Source organism: Neltuma alba, unplaced genomic scaffold (genome assembly GCF_004799145.2).
Source record: "Neltuma alba isolate B1F8T4 unplaced genomic scaffold, ASM479914v2 tig00012732_pilon, whole genome shotgun sequence".
Taxonomy (NCBI): domain Eukaryota; kingdom Viridiplantae; phylum Streptophyta; class Magnoliopsida; order Fabales; family Fabaceae; genus Neltuma; species Neltuma alba.
In genome coordinates this window covers 203,134-224,424 of record NW_021637152.1, presented here as the reverse complement: position 1 = coordinate 224,424, position 21,291 = coordinate 203,134, and the positions used below count along the sequence as shown (strand labels likewise).

Below are 21,291 nucleotides of genomic sequence, written 5' to 3'. Positions count from 1 at the left end.
AATATTTGATAGGACATAAAAGAATGAAGTTAACTGACATTAATTAAAGTTGATGAATTTTGTTATCTTCCCTTTATAAAGTTCATGTATATTTTTATATCTAAATAAATTTTGTGGTGCCCAATGCCATTTGATAAAAAAAATTTGTTGTTAAAAATGCACCATAAATATGATTTCGTGGGCCCCACTGACAAAACTAATGAATGTTGACGGTATAGTGCTAGATGCCCCTTTTAACAACTTCATGTATATTTTTGAATCCAAATAAACTTTATAGTGCCCAATGCATATTAGGATTAATTTTATTGTTAAAATTACACTTTAACTCTATATTATAATAACTAATTCAAAAGTTTACAAGTGTTCATAGGTAAATTTATAAGTGCACGTATATATTGTGACAACTAGTACTTGCTAAATAGTAAATAACAAGTATAATGGAAGAACTAAGCAATTAAATTTAAGTTTTGTCTGTGACAATATTAATACTTTAATATTTATAAGTCAATATTTTAGATTAACGAGTCAACCCTCTAAATTTACAAGTAAATTTACCTAATTTTTTGATTTCAAATTTTACAAATTGAATCAATTTAAATTTATGAACCAAACTTCAAATTTTATAACTTAGTCAGGTAAGGAATCTTAGGTTCACTTGTGAATTTAGAAGGATGATTTGTAAAATTAAGAAATTAACCTGTAAATGAATTCATAAAATTTGAGGAGCCAACACAAAATTTATGCAAATTAACTTGTAAATCGATGAGGTTGACTTGTTAATCTATGAAGTTGACCTCTAAATATTAATTTTAGAGATTTAACTGTGAATTTAAGAAATTTGACTTGTAAATTTATAATACTGGACTTGTAAATGTTAAAAATTTAGTTATAAACCTGTGATGTCTGATTTATAAATATTAAAATATTAATATTTAGTTTTTTAAAATTTTTATTTGTATTGGTAAAAAAATAGCCGATAACTGGTCAATGGGTGCCGGTAGTCAATTAATGTCAATCAAGTGGAGTCTGAGGGTATTTGTATTACTCCGGCCGGTTCAAAATATAAAATACATTATATTTTAATTTTGTCTAATTATTTAATAATTTTTTAATTTTATCCTCAACATATGCTTTTTTTTCTCTATTGATTGTATATACTCCTCCAGTTCTTAATATAAGATCCAATTCTTGAGTTGGTTTTGATCCTAAATATAAGACTCATTTATCATATTTATCAATTTTCTCTAAATTACCCCTATAGATACTCTTTCACTCATAATCAAGTAGAGGAGGGAGATGAAATATTAAAAAAGATGATTATGGTATTTTGAAAAAAATGTGTCACTTTTTTTATAATTAACTAACTTACCTAATTTCCTTAATCTAATCAAATTAGTTAAATGAGTCTTATATTAAAGACCGGAGGAATATTATATTAATTACAAAAGGCGGTTGAGAATTACATTTAGGAGACATGCACACATACTCTCTCTCTCTCATCACTTTTGCACTCCATATATAATCTATTTTATTTTCTTCTCTGTTTTTTTTTTTCATTTATTACTTCTTTCTCTCTTTATTAATTGTTTTTGGCTAATTTTTTAATAAACATATTTTCTTAGAGAAATTAATTACAATCGTTGGAAAAAAATAATTACAATCAAATCCCAAATATTTTACAAATTTATAAGATTTATTTAAAAATAAATTCTTGAAGGACTCATTCGTAATTTTCGTTACAACATAATCAAGATTAAGGAATCTTCCGTACCAAATGATTTCACTTAATTCTTTTTTTTATTAAAGAGCAAATGACGAGGGGTTCCTTACTCAGAACGTTAACACCAAGGCGTCGACTTCTTTTCTCCCCTTCCTTATGTTCTTTATTCGCCTTTTTTCTTTCTTGGCTTTTTACTGCCAGATTCCCCTTTCTTTTTATAAGTTACTGATGGTTGCTATTTCTAATTTTTCACTTTCTTCTGTCTCTATTGCTACTGATGATGCTTCATCGATTTCTGGACCAGAAAAAATAGAAGGCCTCACCCACTCTAAACTTTCCACTGACTGAAGAGTTAAAAGCTTTTAAGCAGGCAAGACGAAAGAGTGGTAGAAACGGCAAAACTGCAGTTAAAGAGTTGTCGTGAGTATTTTCTCATGTATATTCAATAGTTTATAATATTTCTGCTGCATTACTTGCTTGATGCGCTCTGAAATTGAAACATGTGAGGATTGATGAGACTGATCAACACAAGCTGTTTTCACCCCTTGTGGTGTTTGTGCAATTGATTCTCTTGTCACTATTGTTACGTGATCTTTATGTAGATACCCAAATCGAGTTCTATGGAGTCTTTGCCCTCATTTCACACAAGCACGTTGGCTTTTACCTTTGCATCATTTTCGGATGAGTAGATTAAGTCAAGGAGGAAGTTGCAAGAAGTGAAAAAGCTAATCGAATTACCAAAGCTGGAATTTCAGGAGACAAGATAAGTTCCATTGGATGAGACAAGTTAAAGAGATGGCTGTAGAATTCGTCAATGCCCTTAATGCTGCTGCAGCTGCTGAGGTATTTCTTGGTGCTCCTTTTATTTTATGAATATGTTCTTGGTGCTGTAGTCGTCAGTAACTTTTTAATTTGATTTTGTTATGAAGATTTTCCCCACTTTTGGGCGGGGGTTCTTATATTGTTCTGTGAAGAAACTCTAATTTTATGCTTCTTTCACGGTGGAATTAGTTCCTCCCTTGCTTGTAATTTGTGAAGAAACATAGATAATTATGAAAGTTGTATCTTGCTTTTCCATCTGAACTGAATGTGATACTTGAACTCTATCACTTCCTTATAGTTGGTGCTGTTGATAACTTTACAGAGTGAATGTGCTAAACTGAGGAGGCTGCTGGAGGAACAGAGAAAGCTTATGCAAAGGCTTAAAGAAGAAAAAGAAGAAGAAGCACAAATGGCCAGGAGAAAAATTGAAAGGATGAGTCAACGATTAGCCGAGGCTCAAAAAGATGTTGAGTACGCTTCGGCTAGAGCTGATGTTGCTGAGGTTTTGGCTTGTCTTGATCCCTCAGCTCAATATTATATTATACTATATTATGGGTGTCTGTGTGTCTCTGAGTGTGCGCGAGCATATCTTTTTTTTTTTGGGATAAATTTATAAGGAATCGTATTGCAGGATTCTTTCATTTCTGATTTTAAAATTTCACAATATTAAGATTAACAAGGCGGTATGCTGAATTTATTTGTGCACTACTCTTAAATTTGAGGATTCCAGCGGTACTATCTGTCATTCTACTAATCTCCTCTCCAAATGATTTAAAGTATTTATGTGGTCAGTTTTAATAAGATATTACAAGCCCTTTGAAAATTATTTAGGATAGATTAAAGTACTTAAGTGGCTACTGATTGGTATCTTTTTATGTTTGTAAGAATGAATGGGTTAAGTTGAAGAGAGAATTGCAAGAAGCTCTACAGTTTGTGGAATTGCTAAAGCCAGAAAGTAAGGAGATGACACAAAGTGTACTGAGACAGGTTGATGACAAAGAACTAGAGTTAGCGAATGCCATTAATGCTGCTTCAATTGCGGAGGTACTTGTTGTAGCTAATGTTATTTCCTTAAAATATTTATTTCAGTTTTTTGCTCCTTGAAAGATGTATTCTAATCCAGATGAACTTTGCAAAGATTTTTTTTTTTTTTTTTTAAAAAAAAGCATTTGCTCATACTCTAATTTTAGAAGCAGCAAGTGTTACGCCAAATTATCTTGCAAGTCAATGTTTAACATTTGGTCAATAATCTTGAGAAGCACTTTTCTCCGTTAAATCACTAAAAAATACCTACTCGAAATAAATATATGGTTGGTTTTTTTTTTCCTGGGTAAAATTTAAAATAACCCCCCACTGTAGCAAATTTATTTCCAATAGTCCCCATAGAAATATGAAATTTCACTGTATCCTTTTGAGGGTAAAATGAAAGGAATTTGTGAAGCAAAAAGACCTAAATAGCCCTGCTTTCACAAGAAACACTAATGAGTTTACAATAGAAGGAAGGAGATTCACAAGACATGTAAGGCATTTTACAATGCAAATAAGGTGATTCACAAGAAACATAAATTATACCCAACTAAGCTTAGGAATTAACAAGTGAACCAAGCACATCCATAGGTGGAATAAGGGATTTTACAATGCAAATAAAGTGATTCAGAAGAAAACTAAGGGTATTTACAACTGAAGTAAGGCATTTATAAGTAAAGTAAGCATTCACAAGAAATTAGGGAGTTCACAGCAGAAATAAGGCAGTTCGCAGGACACATTTGAGCTTTTACAGCACAAATAAGGTCATTCACAAGAAATATAAATTATACCCAATTAAACTTGGGCATGGACAAGTAAAATAAGAACATACACGACTGGAATAAAGGATTTTACAGTGAAAATAAGGTGTTTCACCCTCAAAAGGGTTATTTAGGTCTTTTTGCCCCAGAAATTAATTTCATTATACCGTCAAAAAGGTGCAGTGAAATTTCATATTTCTATGGGGGCTATTCGAAACAAATTTGCCACAGTGAGGGTTATTTGAATTTTCCCTATTTTCTATGTTTATGTTGTCGATTTTTTTTTTTTTTTTGGTTTTTTGGCCCTGTCTCTAATATTGCTCTATAAGCAAATACTAATTTTATGCTTCTATCAGGGTGGAAAATTTAATCCATTTGTAAATCAAAAGCAAATGCCTGTGTCTACGAAACACAAATAGTAAAAAAATAAATGAATGAATGCATTATTCTTTACTCATAGTTAGGTTTCTCCCCCAAAAATAACTTCTCCGGTCGGGGAACGGTAACCATGATATAATTATGTTGCTTGAGATTTTATAAAGGGTGATGCTGCATTTGAAAATAATTTCAATTTTAAGTTGGCTTTTGTCATATTGAGAGCTTCGAATTTTGGTTTTGACAAGATATATGAAAAGATGAAAGTGATGTTACTCTAATATTAGTTCCTTTGATGCTTGTAAGTTGTCAATGTATATACGGCTGCTTATTTGTTGATGATTAAATTTTTTTCCCTCCATTTGAGTTGGCTGTGATGCTTTTCTGTATCACATCATTATTGTTATTTTGAACCCATTGTTAACTTTACAGAGTGAATGTGATAAACTGAGGAGAATGCTGGAAGAAGGGCGAAAACTTGTCCAAGGGCTTAAACTTGAGAAAGATGATGAGGCTCAACTGGCCAAGAGACAAATTGAAGAGCTAGGTCAAGAATTAGGTGATGCTCGAAAATACGCTGAGTACATGACTCCTAGGGCTGATGTTGCTGAGGTTTGAGTCTTGTTGATATCTTTTCTCATTTGTATTAAAATATTTATGTATCATTTTTCAGGCAAATGAGCAAAGTGACCCAATTTACAAGGAATTGTGATCATTTTGCAAAGCAAAAAAATAGGATTCTTGTGCTTTAAAATTTATGAAAACATTTATACAAACCAATTTAAATGATGAAGAATTTCAATTTGTGCATAATAGGGATATGGTAGCAAGTAGGAATTATGATTTGATTCTATGGATAGGAATTTTGTCAAATGGAGAGCTAGGACAGTGTGATTGCGTTTGGTTAGGTTGAGGTTTGAGCTTGCACAAATTTGTCGTGGAAGTCACCTCTCACTGTGCTATTTTCCCATGAGAAAGGATTGGGAGTCCATCAACAGCAAGATCATTCAGATGAGGTTCTGTATGAATCAGACTGAGTCAAAGATGTAGAACATTAAGGAAATGTTACTACGATTGTAATATTATTCTGCTACAAGGTGTTTAGGTTGTCGGTTCTCATGGGTCATAACTTCGGGGAGGATGTTTATTTTTGCTTTTGATCCTTGATGAATTGATTGCTCTAATAATAAGGTGCTTGCCATTCCAAGGAGGGGCCATTTTTGTTGCAACACATCGAATCTTTAGCTTGAAATCCAAGGGCTAATAGAAGAAATTACAAATCAAAAGAAAAAAACAAAGACAAATTTGAGAAAAGGTGAGAAGAGACTCAGGCATAAGAGAATATATATATATATATATAGAGAGAGAGAGAGAGAGAGAGAGAAGCTGGAATAGAGAGCAGAGAGGGATGACAAAGAAGAGATTAAAGGAGAAAAAAATAAAGGGGATGCGCAGGCTTCCCCTGAAGATTGTGGCAGAAGAAACTGAGTATAAGACAGAAGCTGTACTGAATAGAAAAACAAGGGATGCTCGTTCACACATAGCAGCTATGCGTTGGAAGACATTTCTATTCTCTCGTGTCTTCCTCCTTACCAGTTCAGTATTTAATTCATTAGTTTTTAATATGGCAAGTTGAAGCTAAGTAATATAGCTTTTACTTGTTAAAGTTCTTTACTGGTTTCTTTATGCTTCAGTTGGAAGGAACTTTTTCAGGGGCCAAGACAACGTTATGCATGTGTTTCTTTTAATTTTGTTGAGTATCTAGCTCAACCTTGAGAGGATAAGGTTAATTTTTCATTTGTCAGCCAATGGACAATGTTGATTTGGGTGGGGGAATAATGATAGGAATATAATGGAAATGGTGATCAGCTCTCGTGGCAAGAAAATATAATGTAATTGGTGCCATTTTCTGGTTAAGTCAAGGTTTGACCTGGAATGAGGTTATTATCAAGGTTACCTCTCTGTCATTGTGCTGGTTACATCATAGTAATTAGCTTTCTGCTTTGGTTTCACTTTTCTCTCTATCACTTGCTTTCATTATATTTACTGTATGAAAGCTGTTTTGTACCTCTTTTTTTTTCTTTCTGTGTAATTGGTTTATGCCTGTCATTCGAATTCTACTAATGGCTGACTCTGTTCTCTAAATGGTTCTATATATTGATTAGGAGCAATCATGATGATATATTTTCTGTACTTAAAGAATTGTTTAGAATGTATCGAAGCTCTTAAATAGCTATTAATAAGTAATTTTACATTTAGACTGAATGGATTAGGGCAAAGAAAGAGTTACAAAAGGAGAAAGAGCTTCTTCAGTTGCTAAAGTCAGAATGTGATGAGATAAGACAAACTGCCATGAGGCAAGTTGAAGAGGAGCTAGTTGAGGCCCTTCGTGTTTCTGAAATTGCTTAGGCATTTCTTTTTTCTATTGTGATCAAAGGAAAGTTTTATTGCACTGCTATGAGACCAGCAATGCTATATGGTAGTGAGTGTTGGGCTTTAAAGAGACAACATAAACATAAAGTGGCGGTAGCGGAGATGAGAATGCTGAGATGGATGTGTGATCATATAAGAAAAGATAGGATTCGTAATGAACATATACACAGAAAAGTTGGAGTGGCTACTATTGATGAGAAAATGATAGAAAACTGTTTGGGATTATTTGGTCACATGCAAAGAAGGCGTTTGGATGTATCGGTAAGAAGAGTTGATCAAACAGTATAATGTCTTCTAAAAAGGAGTAGAGGAAGCCCAAAGAAAACACTTGATAAAGTTATTGAGCGAGATCTTTCAATTAACAGTATATCTAAAAATTTGGTTTTGGATAGAGCTCAATGGCATCGTGCGATCCATATAGCCGACCTCACCTAATGGGATAAGGCTTTATTGTTACATTTCTTGTTGCTGTTGTCTATTTTTATTTGCCTTTGAGTTTGTCTGCCTCTTTTAATAGTGAATGTCATCTTGTTATGCATAACTTTTGAATGATTTTATTGTTAATATTTCCAAAAGTTGTAACAAATAAGGACTTGAGTTTTTCATCAAAGATCAACGTTTGTGCAATTTTTTTTTAATTTTTTCAAACTTTTCCAACTCTCTGAGGCTCATTAGAAAGGGGCAGTAATCAGTATTTATTCTTAGCTTTGTTTCTTAGGTGAAACCTGCTATAGTTATGTGGCTACTGACTTTATGGATTGAGGCAACGTTTGAAAATGTGATTTTTATGCTGGTGTTATTTTTTTTCTTCCAAAAAACAAAAAGCCAGTAAAATTCATAATGATATTATTCATGTCAGTTGCTTCAAGTTTGTAACTGGTGAAGAACTTTGTATAATTGTTTATTTAATTTTGTTTTTCCCATTTCGGTTTGGTGTGACAGTTTGACTGTATCACTTCCTTACCATTATTAATTCATATCAAATCTTACAGCATGAATGTGCTAAGCTGAAGAGAATGCTGGAAGAAGAGCAAAAATTTGTACAAAGGCTTAGAATTGAGAAAGATGATGAGGCGCAGCTAGCCAAGAGGCAAATTGAAGAGATTGATAAAAAATTAGCCCTTGCTCAAAAAGATGCTGAGCTAGCTCGAAAAGATGCTGATGCTGCTGAGGTACTGATTATGTTCGTATTTTCACCCTTAATTTATAATATTTATCTATTAGATTAATTTACAATATGAACCAACTTACATGAAATTGTAAGAGTCTGAGTGATAGAAATTCAATTTATGCACAGCTTCTTAATGATTTTATCTGTCATTTGACTCTTCAAAGTATTATACATTTTGATGTGAGAAATTGTTGAAAATTTTGTGTAAGAATTGTTTAGGATGATTGAAGCACTCAAATGGCTATTAATTGGAAGTTTTTGTATTCAGAACGAATGGACTAAGGTGAAGAGAGATTTGAAGAACATGGAAGAGCATGTCAAATTGATGGAGTTGCAATGTCAAGAGACAAGAGAAAGGGCTAGCAGGCCAGATGAAGAGAAGGCGCTGGAGTTAGCCAATGCCCTTAATGCTTCTGTGATAGCTGAGGTGAATTTTAGATAAATGTTCTAGAGAACGTTTTTCTAAAAAAGTATATACAAAACTGAATCATAAAGAAGCAGTTAATGTTTGATTGATACTTATTTAATTGTTTTAAAAAGTACTTTTCAATTTTTAAATCACTATAAAAGACATGCTTAAAAACCAAAAGAAGCGTACTCGTACTTCTTTTATTCTGGTTTATTCAGATGAATTTCTTCTCCTTTCTTGTTACTGGTTTATCAGAAAGTAAAAAAGTTATGATTCACTTGCAGTGGTAAATTTGATCCTTCTACAATTTAAAAGCAAGTAATTGTCTTCATAAAACATGGATAATTAAAATAAAAATAAACATGTTTTCATCTTTAGTGCTAATGGGAAACATAACCATGTGGCTGGAGATTTTAGAGTGAGACTACGTTTGAAAATAATGTGATGTTATGTTTTTTTTAATTTAAAATTTACAGATTTAGGTTTAACAAAATGTATTAGAAGATGAAATTAATAACTTCTTCACTGTATTTAATCTGTGAAGAAATGTGCATAATTATTCATCCATAAATATACTTTTTTTTCTTTTTTTTCCTATTGAAGTTGAATTTGACACTTAAAGCTTATCGCTCCATTACCTTTCTGTTAAAGCTTTAGCTAATTTTACAGAGTGAATGTGCTAAACTTAAAAGAATGCTGATAGAGGAAGGAAAAACTGTCCAAAGGCTTAGAATTGAGAAAGATGATGAGGTAGAACTAGCCAAGAGACAAATTGAAAAGATGGGTCAAGAACTAGCCTATGCTCGAAAAGAAGCTCAATATGCTCGAAATGATGCTGACATTGCCGAGGTAATAATTCTGCTTCTTCTTCCCCTATCATATTCCAGACCAAATTAACATATGAACTGACTTACATGGAGTAGTATCAGGCAATAACAAAATATAGGATTCATTTTTGTAATTTTAAAATCGTGAAAATATTCTTAGTAACAGGGACAAATGATAAGAAATTGGTAGCTCTTGCACAGTTCTTTATTTCAGATTTCCAAGATTATTGTTACATGTTACCTAGCATTTGAATGTCACTTGTAACTGAATTCTCTTATCAAATGATTGTATATTGACATGGTGCAATTGCATAAACAGTTGTGTGCGTTCAAAGAATTGTTTAGGATGGGTATTAATTGGTTACTTCAATGCTTAGAATGAATGGGGCAAGGTGAAGAGAGAGTTGAAGGAAAAGAAAGAGCTTGTTGAACTGCTAACGTTGGAAATTCAGGAGACAAGACAAATATTAGAGGATGCTCGAAAAGAAGCTGAATATGCTCGAAATGATGCTGACATTGCTGAGGTGGTAATTCTGTTTATTTTTCCCCTCTCTAGACCAAATTAACATATGAACTGACTTACATGGAGTAGTATCAAGCGATAACAAAATATAGGATTCGTTTTTGTAATTTTAAAATCATGAAAATATTATTAGTAGCAGGGATGCATGATAAGAAATTGGTGGCTTTTGCACAGTTCCTTGCTCTCAGATTTCCAAGATTATTTTTACATGTTATCTAGTATTTGAATGCCACTTGTAACTGAATTCTCTCATCAAATGATTGTATGTATTGACATGTTGCAATTGCATAAACAGTCGTGTGTGCTGGAAGAATTGTTTAGGATGGTATTAATTGGTTATTTTGATGTTTAGAATGAATGGGGCAAGATGAAGAGAGAGTTGAAGGAAAAGGAGGAACTTGTCGAACTGCAAGAGTTGGAAATTCAGGAGATAAGACAATTATTAAAGGATGCTCGAAAAGAAGCTGAATATGCTCGAAATGATGCTGACATTTCTGAGGTACTAATTCTGTTTTTTCCCGCTATCGTATCCTAGACCAAATTAACACATGAACAGACTTACATGGGGTGGTATCACGTGATAACAAAATATAGGATTCATTTTTGTAATTTTAAAATCGTGATAATATTATTAGTAACAGAGGAATGATAAGAAATTGGTAGCTATTTTACAGTCCTTATTCTCAGATTTAGAAGATTATTGTTAATGTTAACTGGCATTTGAATGCCACCTGTAACTGAATTCTTTCTTCAAATGATTGTATGTATTGACATGGTGCAATTGCATAAAACAGTTGTGTATATTCAAAGAATCGTTTAGGATGGGTATTAATTGGTATGTCGATGTTTAGAATGAATGGGGCAAGGTGAAGAGAGAGTTGAAGGAAAAGGAGGAACTTGTCGAACTGCAAGCGTTGGAAATTCAGGAGACAAGAGAATTATTAAAGGATGCTCGAAAAGAAGCTGAATATGCTCGAAATGATGCTGACATTTCTGAGGTACTAATTCTGTTTTTTCCCGCTATCGTATCCTAGACCAAATTAACATATGAACAGACTTACATGGGGTGGTATCACGTGATAACAAAATATAGGATTCATTTTTGTAATTTTAAAATCGTGATAATATTATTAGTAACAGAGGAATGATAAGAAATTGGTAGCTATTTTACAGTCCCTTATTCTCAGATTTAGAAGATTATTGTTAATGTTACCTGGCATTTGAATGCCACCTGTAACTGAATTCTTTCTTCAAATGATTGTATGTGTTGTCATGGTGCAATTGCATAAAACAGTTGTGTATATTCAAAGAATCGTTTAGGATGGGTATTAATTGGTTATGTCGATGTTTAGAATGAATGGGGCAAGGTGAAGAGAGAGTTGAAGGAAAAGGAGGAACTTGTCGAACTGCAAGCGTTGGAAATTCAGGAGACAAGAGAATTATTAAAGGATGCTCGAAAAGAAGCTGAATATGCTCGAAATGATGCTGACATTTCTGAGGTACTAATTCTGTTTTTTCCCGCTATCGTATCCTAGACCAAATTAACACATGAACAGACTTACATGGGGTGGTATCACGTGATAACAAAATATAGGATTCATTTTTGTAATTTTAAAATCGTGATAATATTATTAGTAACAGAGGAATGATAAGAAATTGGTAGCTTTTTACAGTCCCTTATTCTCAGATTTAGAAGATTATTGTTAATGTTAACCTGGCATTTGATGCCACCTGTAACTGAATTCTTTCTTCAAATGATTGTATGTATTGTCATGGTGCAATTGCATAAAACAGTTGTGTATATTCAAAGAATCGTTTAGGATGGGTATTAATTGGTTATGTCGATGTTTAGAATGAATGGGGCAAGGTGAAGAGAGAGTTGAAGGAAAAGGAAGAACTTGTCGAACTGCAAGCGTTGGAAATTCAGGAGACAAGAGAATTATTAAAGGATGCTCGAAAAGAAGCTGAATATGCGAAATGATGCTGACATTTCTGAGGTACTAATTCTGTTTTCCCTATCATATCCTAGACCAAATTAACATATGAACAGACTTACATGGGGTGGTATCATGCGATAACAAAATATAGGATTCATTTTTGTAATTTTAAAATCGTGATAATATTATTAGTAAGAGGGACGAATGATAAGAAATTGGTAGCTTTTGTACCGGTTCCTTATTCTCAGATTTCCAAGATTATTGTTTCATGTTACCTAGTATTTGAATCACCTTAACTGAATTCTCTCTTCAAATGACTGCATGTATTGACATGGTGCAATTGCATAAAACAGTTGTGTATATTCAAAGAATCGTTTAGGATGGGTATTAATTGGTTACGTTGATGTTTAGAATGAATGGGGCAAGGTGAAGAGAGAGTTGAAGGAAAAGGAAGGAACTTGTCGAACTGCAAGAGTTGGAAATTCAGGAGATAAGACAATTATTAAAGGATGCTCGAAAAGAAGCTGAATATGCGCAAAATGACGCTGACGTTGCTGAGGTACTAATTCTGTTTTTCCCCTATCGTATTCTAGACCAAATTAAGATATGAACAGACTTACATGGAGTGGTATCATGTGATAACAAAATATAGGATTCATTTTTGTAATTTTAAAATCATGATAGTATTATTAGTAACAGGGAGGAATGATAAGAAATTGGTAGCTACTTTACAGTTCCTTATTCTCAGATTTAGAAGATTATTGTTACATGTTACCTAGCATTTGAATGCCACCTGTAACTGAATTCTTTCTTCAAATGATTGTATGTATTGACATGTTGCAATTGCATAAAAAGTTGTGTATATTCAAAGAATCGTTTAGGATGGGTAATAATTGGTTATTTTGATGTTTAGAATGAATGGGGCAAGGTGAAGAGAGAGTTGAAGGAAAAGGAGAGCTTGTCGAGCTGCAAGTTGGAAATTCAGGAGATAAGAGAATGTTAGAGGATGCTCGAAAAGAAGCTGAATATTCTCGTAATGATGCTGACATTCTGAGGTAGTAATTCTGTTTACTTTTCCCCTATCGTATTCCAGACCAAATTAACATATGAAATGACTTACATGGAGTAGTATCATCCGTTAAGAAAATGTAGGATTCATTTTTGTAATTTTAAAATCGTGAAAATATTGTTAGTAACAGGGATGAATGATAAGAAATTGGTAGCTTTTTATAGTTCCTTATTCTCAGATTTAGAAGATTATTGTTACATGTTACCTAGTATTTGAAAACATTGTAACTGAATTCTCTCGTTAAATGATTGCATGTATTGTTGTGGTGCAATTGCATAAACAGCTGTGTGCCCTCAAAGAATGTTAGGATGGGTAATAATTGGTTACTTCGATGTTTAGAATGAATGGGGCAAGGTGAAGAGAGAGTTGAGGTAAAGGAAGATCTTGTTGAGCTGCTAAAGTTGGAAATTCAGGAGATAAGACAAATGTTAGAGGATGCTCGAAAAGAAGCTGAATATGCCCGAAATGATGCTGACATGCTGAGGTACTAATTCTGTTTATTTTTCCCCATCATATTCTAGACCAAATTAACATATGAACTGACTTACTTGAGAGTATCATCATGCGTTAAGAAAAGTAGGATTCATTTTGTAATTTTTAAAATCGTGCAAGTATTGTTCGTAACAGGGATGAATGATAAGAAATTGGTAGCTTTTGCAGAGTTCCTTATCCTCAGATTTCTAAGATTATTGTTACATGTTACCTAGCATTTGAAAACGAATGGTAACTGAATTCTCTCGTTAAATGATTGCATGTATTGTCGTGGTGCAATTGCTTAAACAGCTGTGTGCCCTCAAAGAATTGTGTAGGATGGGTATTAATTAGTTACTTCGATGTTTAGAATGAATGGGGCAAGGTGAAGAGAGAGTTGGAGGAAAAGGAAGATCTTGTTGAGCTGCTAAAGTTTGAAATTCGGGAGATAAGACAAATATTAGAGGATGCTCGAAAAGAAGCTGAATATGCCCGAAATGATGCTGACAATGCTGAGGTACTAATTCTGTTTATTTTTCCCCATCATATTCTAGACCAAATTAACATATGAACTGACTTACTTGGAGTATTATCATGCGATGACAAACAAGGATTCATTTTTGTAATTTTTAAAATCGTGCAAGTATTACTCGTAGCAGGGACGAATGATAAGAAATTGGTAGCTTTTGCAGAGTTCCTTATTCTCAGATTTCCAAGATTATTGTTACATGTTACCTAGTATTTGAATGCCACTGGTAACTGAATTCTCTCTTCAAATGATTGTATGTATTGACATGATGCAATTGCATAAACGGTCGTGTGCGCTCAAAGAACTGTTTACGATGGGTATTAATTGGTTTCTTCGATGTGTAGAATGAATGGGGCAAGGTGAAGAGAGAGTTGAAGGAAAAGGAAGAACTTATCGAACTGCTAAAGTTGGAAATTCAGGAGGCAAGACAAATATTAGAGAATGCTCTAAGAGAAGCCGAGCATGCTCAAAACGATGCTGACCTTGCTAAGGTGACGACAACTTTGGTTCCTCAAACACCCCCCCCCAAAAAAAATAAATAAATAAAACACAGGCACACACAACTCATTAATTTTGAATTTATAACTCTAAATGGTGAAAATATTATCACTGACCTGGCTGGATGATAATAGATTTTTGTTTTTGTGCTGTCCTTGAAAGTCAAGATTAAGGTTTCCTCATATTTGGCTTCCAGACTTGCCGCCTCACCTGATGATTTTTAGTATTGATAAAGCAGTTATAATAATATATTATGTGCACATAAAGAATATTTTAGGATGGATTGAAGGATCTCAGTGACCATTGATTTGTAACATTTTATGTTTAGAACGAATGGATTAAAGCCAAGAAAGATTTGCAAGAAAAGCTTGAGCTGATACAGTTGCTAAAGCTGGAGTGTCAGGAGACTAGAGAAAGTGCGAAGAGACAGGTTGAAGAAAAAGAACTAGAGTTAGCTGATGCCCTTAATGCTGCCACTGCTGCACCATCGAGTTCTGCTGCTGCCCAGGTATTTAAATTTTTTTTAAAAAAAAAAATTGTTAAACAGATCCTTTTTACAAAGACTAAACTGATCATCCATCATCATATAAGTATGCCAGTTAAGTCAATGAAATCCACGTGTCATGCTTACGTGTTTATTCATGATCAGGTTAATATGCATAAATTTTAGATAGTGAATCTCCCTAATAACTTCACTTCTTATCCTAATCTACTCGTCAGGCGAGACACTTCTTGAGAAGGAAATCAAATCTTCAGATGATTATGAATATTTTGCTTCTAATGTGTATTATTTCTTTCCCCTCTATGTGCGGGCATTGCTTATTTATAAGTTTCTTGCTTCTTAATTGAAAGTTGAGAGAAGCGTCTTTCTGATTGGTTTGAGGCAACTCATGCAACTTGTGTTTAACATTTACAACTTTTGAACAAGGATGAAATGATGAAATTCAACGTGCCAGTGAACAGAATTTAGATGTAATTTTGAAGCTTTTTTGAAGTTTCTACCTTAAGGTTCTTGTACATGCTATATTTGTATTGAAAAACTTGATAGCAAACATTTAAAGAACTTTGCTTAAGTTATGTTTGATGCAATATGCAACTGTTGATTAAAATGGTTGCTAGGAATGATTTGCATGGATCTTTATGTTCATAAATATTGTAGTAGTTATTTTGGCGGGGCAGATTTCTTTATTCTTTTTCTGAGGGCATTATCATGTAATGTGAGTGAGTTTCTTCAAAGATTAATCAAATGATAAACTGCATGGCAGTATTTCTTGTATGTGTAACAATGCTAAACTTGAAGAAAAACTGCATTTGCAATGATGTGCAGGAGTGTGTAATTTGTCTGACCAATGAAAAGGACATGGCCTTTGGATGTGGACACATGGTAAATAATTCTACCGGAATGGTTTCATTGCTTTTTCTCTCTGCGTAATGAGAATGATGAGTTATATATAATTCTGATGCAGACTTGTGAAGAATGTGGGACAATGCTGGACACGTGTCCTATATGTCGGGTGGAGATAACCTGTCGCATCAAACTGTATCCTGGATGACAGGGGTATGTTTATGTTCAAACCAAACCTATTTTTCTCATTCACTCTACTTATTTTGCTATTCATTCTCCTTATATATCACTATTGTATCAGCAGTTTTCTTCCGAGTGTGCTTTGAAGATGACGCAATGTGGATGGACTGTGTTTTTAGTTCGGATCAGAAGGATACAAGCCAAGAGATGATAATTGTAAATAATGGAATCAGAAAGAATGAAACCTAGTAAGACTTATTTTAGCTGTGAAAAACCATCCCTAATGTAATAGCCCCATGCGACTTTATTTCTTCTCCTCATATGTCTACAACCAATAGCGTCTTGAAGACTTTGGATGATCCCAAAGGAAAATGTATGTATTGTAATGGATGTTGTGAGTGTTCATACATGTCAAACCGGGGACGGGTAGGGTAACAAGTCTGGTTATGATGGTTGCTTTGATCGTTTCATTTGAGTGTCTCACAACATTGTACTAGCATCTCAACTGCAAAAATCAGTTAATTTGGATACCTCAGACTATTACAAGGATAAAAAGAGTTTGGGAAATTATTAGTATTTGCATCTCTAACACAAACGACCTTATTTCAGGTCAAAAGAGGGGGGGGGGCACAAACAGCCGTATGGTCTTTTCATTATATCTTTTTTACCGTGAAAATAAATACCAGAAACACGTCTCCCTGATGCGTGGATTTTACTGACAAATTAACATTTTAAGGGTATAGAATTTGGGAAGCACGGAAATGAACTGCCGCATTGCTCCTTTAGCTCTTCTGCTCCATTTGACAATCCCATGGTCTCATCCCACACCTCTTTTTCAGAACACGGAGACCATGTATGTTAATAAGCTGAGTCAATGAAGGAAATAGTTTCAGAAAGGTACGGTTAAGAGGATTGTTTCAGATATGGAAATGTTAGTGCAACCATGTCTTTGTAGGAAGGGAAAAGATAATAGAGTTAATTTTGACAACTCGAGTCAAGTGTGAATTTCCAAAACAATAAAGTGGGCGAATTGTTTCATGAAGATGATAAAACCTGGAGGAATTGTGCTTTATTCCAACTCACTGCAAAAGGAAACAACCTGTGTTGAGATTGATTAAACCTCAAAATATCCCATAGCCGAGGAGAACTTTAAATTCCACGGAAGAACGCGCACGAAATCTAGACAAGGAAAAGTCCTGTCTGCATATAATCATGCAAACTCACAAAGATCCCCTTCTGTATGGAATAAAACCACATCAAAATCAAAATGCAAAGACTAATAGCATCAATTTCATACCGAGCTCCTAAACACTAGTGAGATCTTGACATACAGATACCTCATACGTATTCACACCAAATGACTATCAGACTTTATTTCTTCTGCTCCTTGTCAACGCCACTGTCATTTTGCTTAGGAATAGGTTGAATTCTCTGATACGGGTTTCTGGTTAAAGTCTCACCTTTCAGAGCAGCAACATACCGGTCATTTGTATCCTCCTTCCGCTGTAGCTCTCCAAGGAATTCAGCCAGCCTTTCTTTATTTACTTGTCCCATCATCTAATTAATGAAAAGCAACCATATCGTCAAGATTTGATTTTTCAGCAGAGGAAAGAATTCATTTCGACCAAAAAAAAAAGTCCCAGAACATACGTTAGCAACTACTCAGCTCATTAAGTTAACATCCCTTCAAACAGACAAAAAGCTATTTAATCTCTAGATAGATTTATCTTCTAAGACAATCCAAATCCTATATGATGGGCTATCAATGTAGTTATACAATATCCAGAGATCTACAGAGGAAAAAGAAGTATTTCAGAACAAGGACACGAAATGGTCATCAGATTCGTAGTGATAGCAATGTGATATTATGGGGAACCTTTGATCAACTGGAGAAATTCCGATATGTTGAAAGATTGGGAGATTTGTCATGTAAAAGTCAAAAATTACACCAAGCAGACCTTTGATCAATCCCCACCTTCTTGTGGAAGGTGACGGATGTAGAAAGGTTGCCATAGGATGCTATTGGTTTCTCCTTGTACTCGTGATTGATTATTGATTCAGCCTCCATTCATGAGGGGAATTACAGAAGTTGAGGTACATGATTACTTTATCCTAAAGATTGCAGTTGAAAATATCCAGTGTTTTATCCGGACAATCTGAATAAAAGAAGATAAATCAATCACAAAAGTTGATTTTGCCTTACTCTGCTCTGTTTAAGAAAAATGAATTTGAGGCCTAATTTGGTGTATTTAAAGTCGAACGCAATATCATAAGCTAATACTATCTATTAAATGGGATTTGGGGCAGACAAAGGACTGTAGAAGCTTATTATAGTCAGGTATTCTTATACTAATATCACCTAAGCCCGTGCAACCATATCAAATCAAACACCCCAAAATACCAAGATAAGCAACAAGTTTCATACCAAGATCGAATCCTAAGCACCAGCACTTCGTGAGGCCCATACTGCTAGAGACTAAGCCAGTTGATGTTTGAGGTTATAACTTATATCAGGGTACCGTTCATTGATGGTGGAGTTATAACTTATATCAGACCGTTCCCGAAGACAACTTACATTTCGCAGAGTACTCACATGGGCAAGTTTCTTACGGTCTTATTTTCAAAGAGAACCTAAGGTATGACATGATTGATACATCTGCCAATTCTAAAATAGAACATTCGTATGGTTAGAGTTCAAGAAGCTCATTTTTCCCCGATAAAGCAAGCTTCCCACTGTGTATTTCAGTCTCCTTCAGGTAACCGCACAAGATTTCTGATAGAAAGCTAATACATCAAAGCACCCCTAAGCTCCAGCCGCAGCAGAATTAACTAACCTCTACAAAAACTAACTATGGAACCTAAACAGAGCTAAATAATGGAAAAGATGAATTATATCCAAATTCGTAACACTAAAGTGCCCACAAGTTCAGCACATCTTTCCCATAAAAAATCTCACCCATCGGATCATCAAATTACAGAATCACAAATCACAAATTAAGGATAACAACCCACAGATTAACCATGATTTCTCGGGAAACAATAATAAGGAAAAAGGGTGAAGAGGTACCGTGGTTTCGGGGCGAGCATTTTTGCGAAGATGGGCCTCAAGCTGTTCGTTGCGGGTGTTGGTGAGCTGCATGACGCCATAGCCAATGACTCCCGGAACGACGCCGCATACGGTGGCGAAAGCAAGGAAGAAGGGCTTGGAATCTCTGGTCCTCCGCACAAGCCATCTCCAACTCGCGCTCTTCTCCCACAGGATCGACATCTCTCACTCAACCTCTTCACCTCCTCCCACCGCCTCCTTTTCTCCAAGTCGCTTTTTGGCCGAAAAACAAAAAAGGTTTAAAATTTTTATAATGATTTTGGTCGGGATGCCAAAAAAAATTAACTATTGGGGGCAAAGTTTTAGTACAAGTTCAGATATTTAAATAAATATATTCATTAATATTTATGAATTGTACATAACAATGAAATTAATTATAATTAAATATTAAATAAATTATATATAATAATATAATTATAACAATAACATAAAAAATGGTTTATGAGAAAAAAAAACAAGGAAAACTTGGGATAAATCCCTCATTGAAAATTTATTTGATAAATGGCACCTAGTGGTTTTGTGCAATTAAACTTTTTCAATGTGTAATTTAACTTCATTCATGTGCAATTTATGCATCTTCCCTTGTGTGCAATTATATTTTCTTGTCATCACATCTTCCCTCTATGCAATTGGATATTCCTTGTGAGCAATTTATTTTTCTTTTTGTGCAAGTTATTATCTTTATACGCAAATTAGCCTCTTGTATTTGAATAATATTTTGTGCAAACCATCTTTCCTATGTGCAACTCAACTTCATTTATATGCAATTTATCTTTCTCTGTGCAACCCATCATCCTATGGATTAGTTGCCAATTAATTTTCTAATAAGGGATTTATCCCCAACCAAAAAACAACATAAAAACCAAAAATCATTTTTAGAAAATTGACAATGAAGATGTTATCTTTATTTTAATTATATACAATATTAAAATAATTTTAAAAAAAATAAAATTTGAACTGTTTAAATTAAATCACATTAATGAGCCTTAACTCAAATAGTATCACCGCGCCTCCTCTCTTGTTGACGAGGTTGGAGGATCTAATCCCTATTAATTAATGACAAGTATGAGTACATTGGATCACATCTCCAAGTGCTCATGGGAGTTTTTGAGAGTGATGAGGAAGCCCCCATACTTATTCTCATTTTGTAGCGTTTGGTACGATGCATTGAAAATAAGGGATAGGGATTAGAATTGAGATTGAGAAAATAATATTGAGCATAAAAGATTGCTTATTACATGAGATTAGATAAACCTATATATATATATATATATATATGGCATTGGGAAATATCATGGGAGGATGTGGCATTCCCTAATTCCACTTTTATGGGTTTGTCTAATCCTATATAATAAGTAATTACTCATATTAAAGACTTTTTTTATTATTTTTTTAATTGCAATCCTAGTCTTTATCTCTCATTTTCAGTGCTTCGTACCTAACGGGACCTATGTGTGCCTCTGGTTCTTTAACTTGTTCCTCCCAAGTTTTCAACTTCACTTTAACGTGAGTATGCACATCATCTAAAGCTTAAACTATTGATTTAGTTAGCACAATATCAACTGAGCATGCATTCATTAGTTATAAGCAGGAGTATATTATATTCTTGATGTTATTGGAGTGGATCGTCCACTTCAAAAAGGATGGAATTCTAGAAAACAGAGAAGCATTATGCTATGCATATGGTAGAGAGGAAGGCAAATGAGGAGGCAGGTGCACATGAAGCCACACGAATAATCACTTATGGAATGAAGAAATTAAACAAGAATAATGTGGGATCAGTTTGTCTTTTGTTGATAGGAAAACAAAGTGGCAGGTAAGACAATTTTGGGGAATCTCATCCTCTTGGTCTCCTTTACCTCAGTTCAATTATACTACCTCACCTATGTTCCTTTATATAAGAGATAAATAAATAATTTGCAAATATTAAGAAAATTAATTAATTTAATTATTTGTAATAGATATATGTTATCTTTTCTAAAATAGTCTATGTGCATTTAAATTACCCCTGGATAGTAACTCTAACATTTGCAATTACCATAAAGATTACTTAAGGACAAAATTAATAAATATTTGAGACAAATTGAAT

The 21,291-nt window shown here is 33.9% G+C and overlaps 2 protein-coding genes across 14 annotated transcripts; one reads left to right on the top strand and one right to left on the bottom strand.

The window, feature by feature from the left end:
* The first annotated feature begins 2,018 nt into the window (after positions 1-2,018).
* Positions 2,019-16,496, top strand: LOC114730430 (myosin-11-like). 11 transcript variants are annotated; one of them, XM_028917503.1, is made up of 17 exons: positions 2,019-2,140; positions 2,476-2,563; positions 2,841-3,044; positions 3,428-3,586; positions 5,137-5,316; positions 8,130-8,309; positions 8,577-8,735; positions 9,387-9,566; positions 9,922-10,068; positions 10,420-10,566; positions 10,919-11,065; positions 11,420-11,566; positions 14,418-14,564; positions 14,900-15,079; positions 15,899-15,955; positions 16,038-16,129; positions 16,221-16,496. In XM_028917503.1, exons 2-16 carry the CDS (start codon positions 2,498-2,500, stop codon positions 16,122-16,124), a joined length of 2,187 nt encoding a protein of 728 aa, XP_028773336.1. In that variant the 5' UTR covers positions 2,019-2,140; positions 2,476-2,497; the 3' UTR covers positions 16,125-16,129; positions 16,221-16,496. The 11 variants fall into 11 exon arrangements, with proteins under 11 accessions (XP_028773336.1, XP_028773337.1, XP_028773339.1 ...); XM_028917504.1 differs by having other exon boundaries at positions 2,464-2,563; XM_028917506.1 differs by having other exon boundaries at positions 2,323-2,563; positions 2,865-3,044.
* LOC114730433 (uncharacterized) lies at positions 16,431-19,404 on the bottom strand. 3 transcript variants are annotated; one of them, XM_028917517.1, is made up of 3 exons: positions 19,164-19,404; positions 17,434-17,653; positions 16,431-16,962 (listed from the first exon to the last, which is right to left on the bottom strand). In XM_028917517.1, the coding sequence occupies exons 1-2, from the start codon at positions 19,362-19,364 to the stop codon at positions 17,468-17,470; spliced, it is 387 nt and encodes a 128-aa protein (XP_028773350.1). In that variant the 5' UTR covers positions 19,365-19,404; the 3' UTR covers positions 16,431-16,962; positions 17,434-17,467. The 3 variants fall into 3 exon arrangements, with proteins under 3 accessions (XP_028773350.1, XP_028773349.1, XP_028773347.1); XM_028917516.1 differs by lacking the exon at positions 16,431-16,962 and adding an exon at positions 17,135-17,332; XM_028917514.1 differs by lacking the exon at positions 16,431-16,962 and having other exon boundaries at positions 17,135-17,653.
* Between the last annotated feature and the right edge of the window lie 1,887 nt (positions 19,405-21,291).

Excerpts from the sequence above, each read along its gene's own strand:
- LOC114730430 (XM_028917503.1), top strand. The coding sequence starts at position 2,498 with ATGAGACAAGTTAAAGAGATGGCTGTAGAATTCGTCAATGCCCTTAAT. Across the intron at positions 10,567-10,918 it reads ATGATGCTGACATTTCTGAG|AATGAATGGGGCAAGGTGAA; the intron begins GTACTAATTCTG and ends GTCGATGTTTAG. Across the intron at positions 15,080-15,898 it reads CGAGTTCTGCTGCTGCCCAG|GAGTGTGTAATTTGTCTGAC; the intron begins GTATTTAAATTT and ends AATGATGTGCAG.
- LOC114730433 (XM_028917517.1), bottom strand. The coding sequence starts at position 19,364 with ATGTCGATCCTGTGGGAGAAGAGCGCGAGTTGGAGATGGCTTGTGCGG. Across the intron at positions 17,654-19,163 it reads ATGCTCGCCCCGAAACCACG|ATGATGGGACAAGTAAATAA; the intron begins GTACCTCTTCAC and ends TTCATTAATTAG.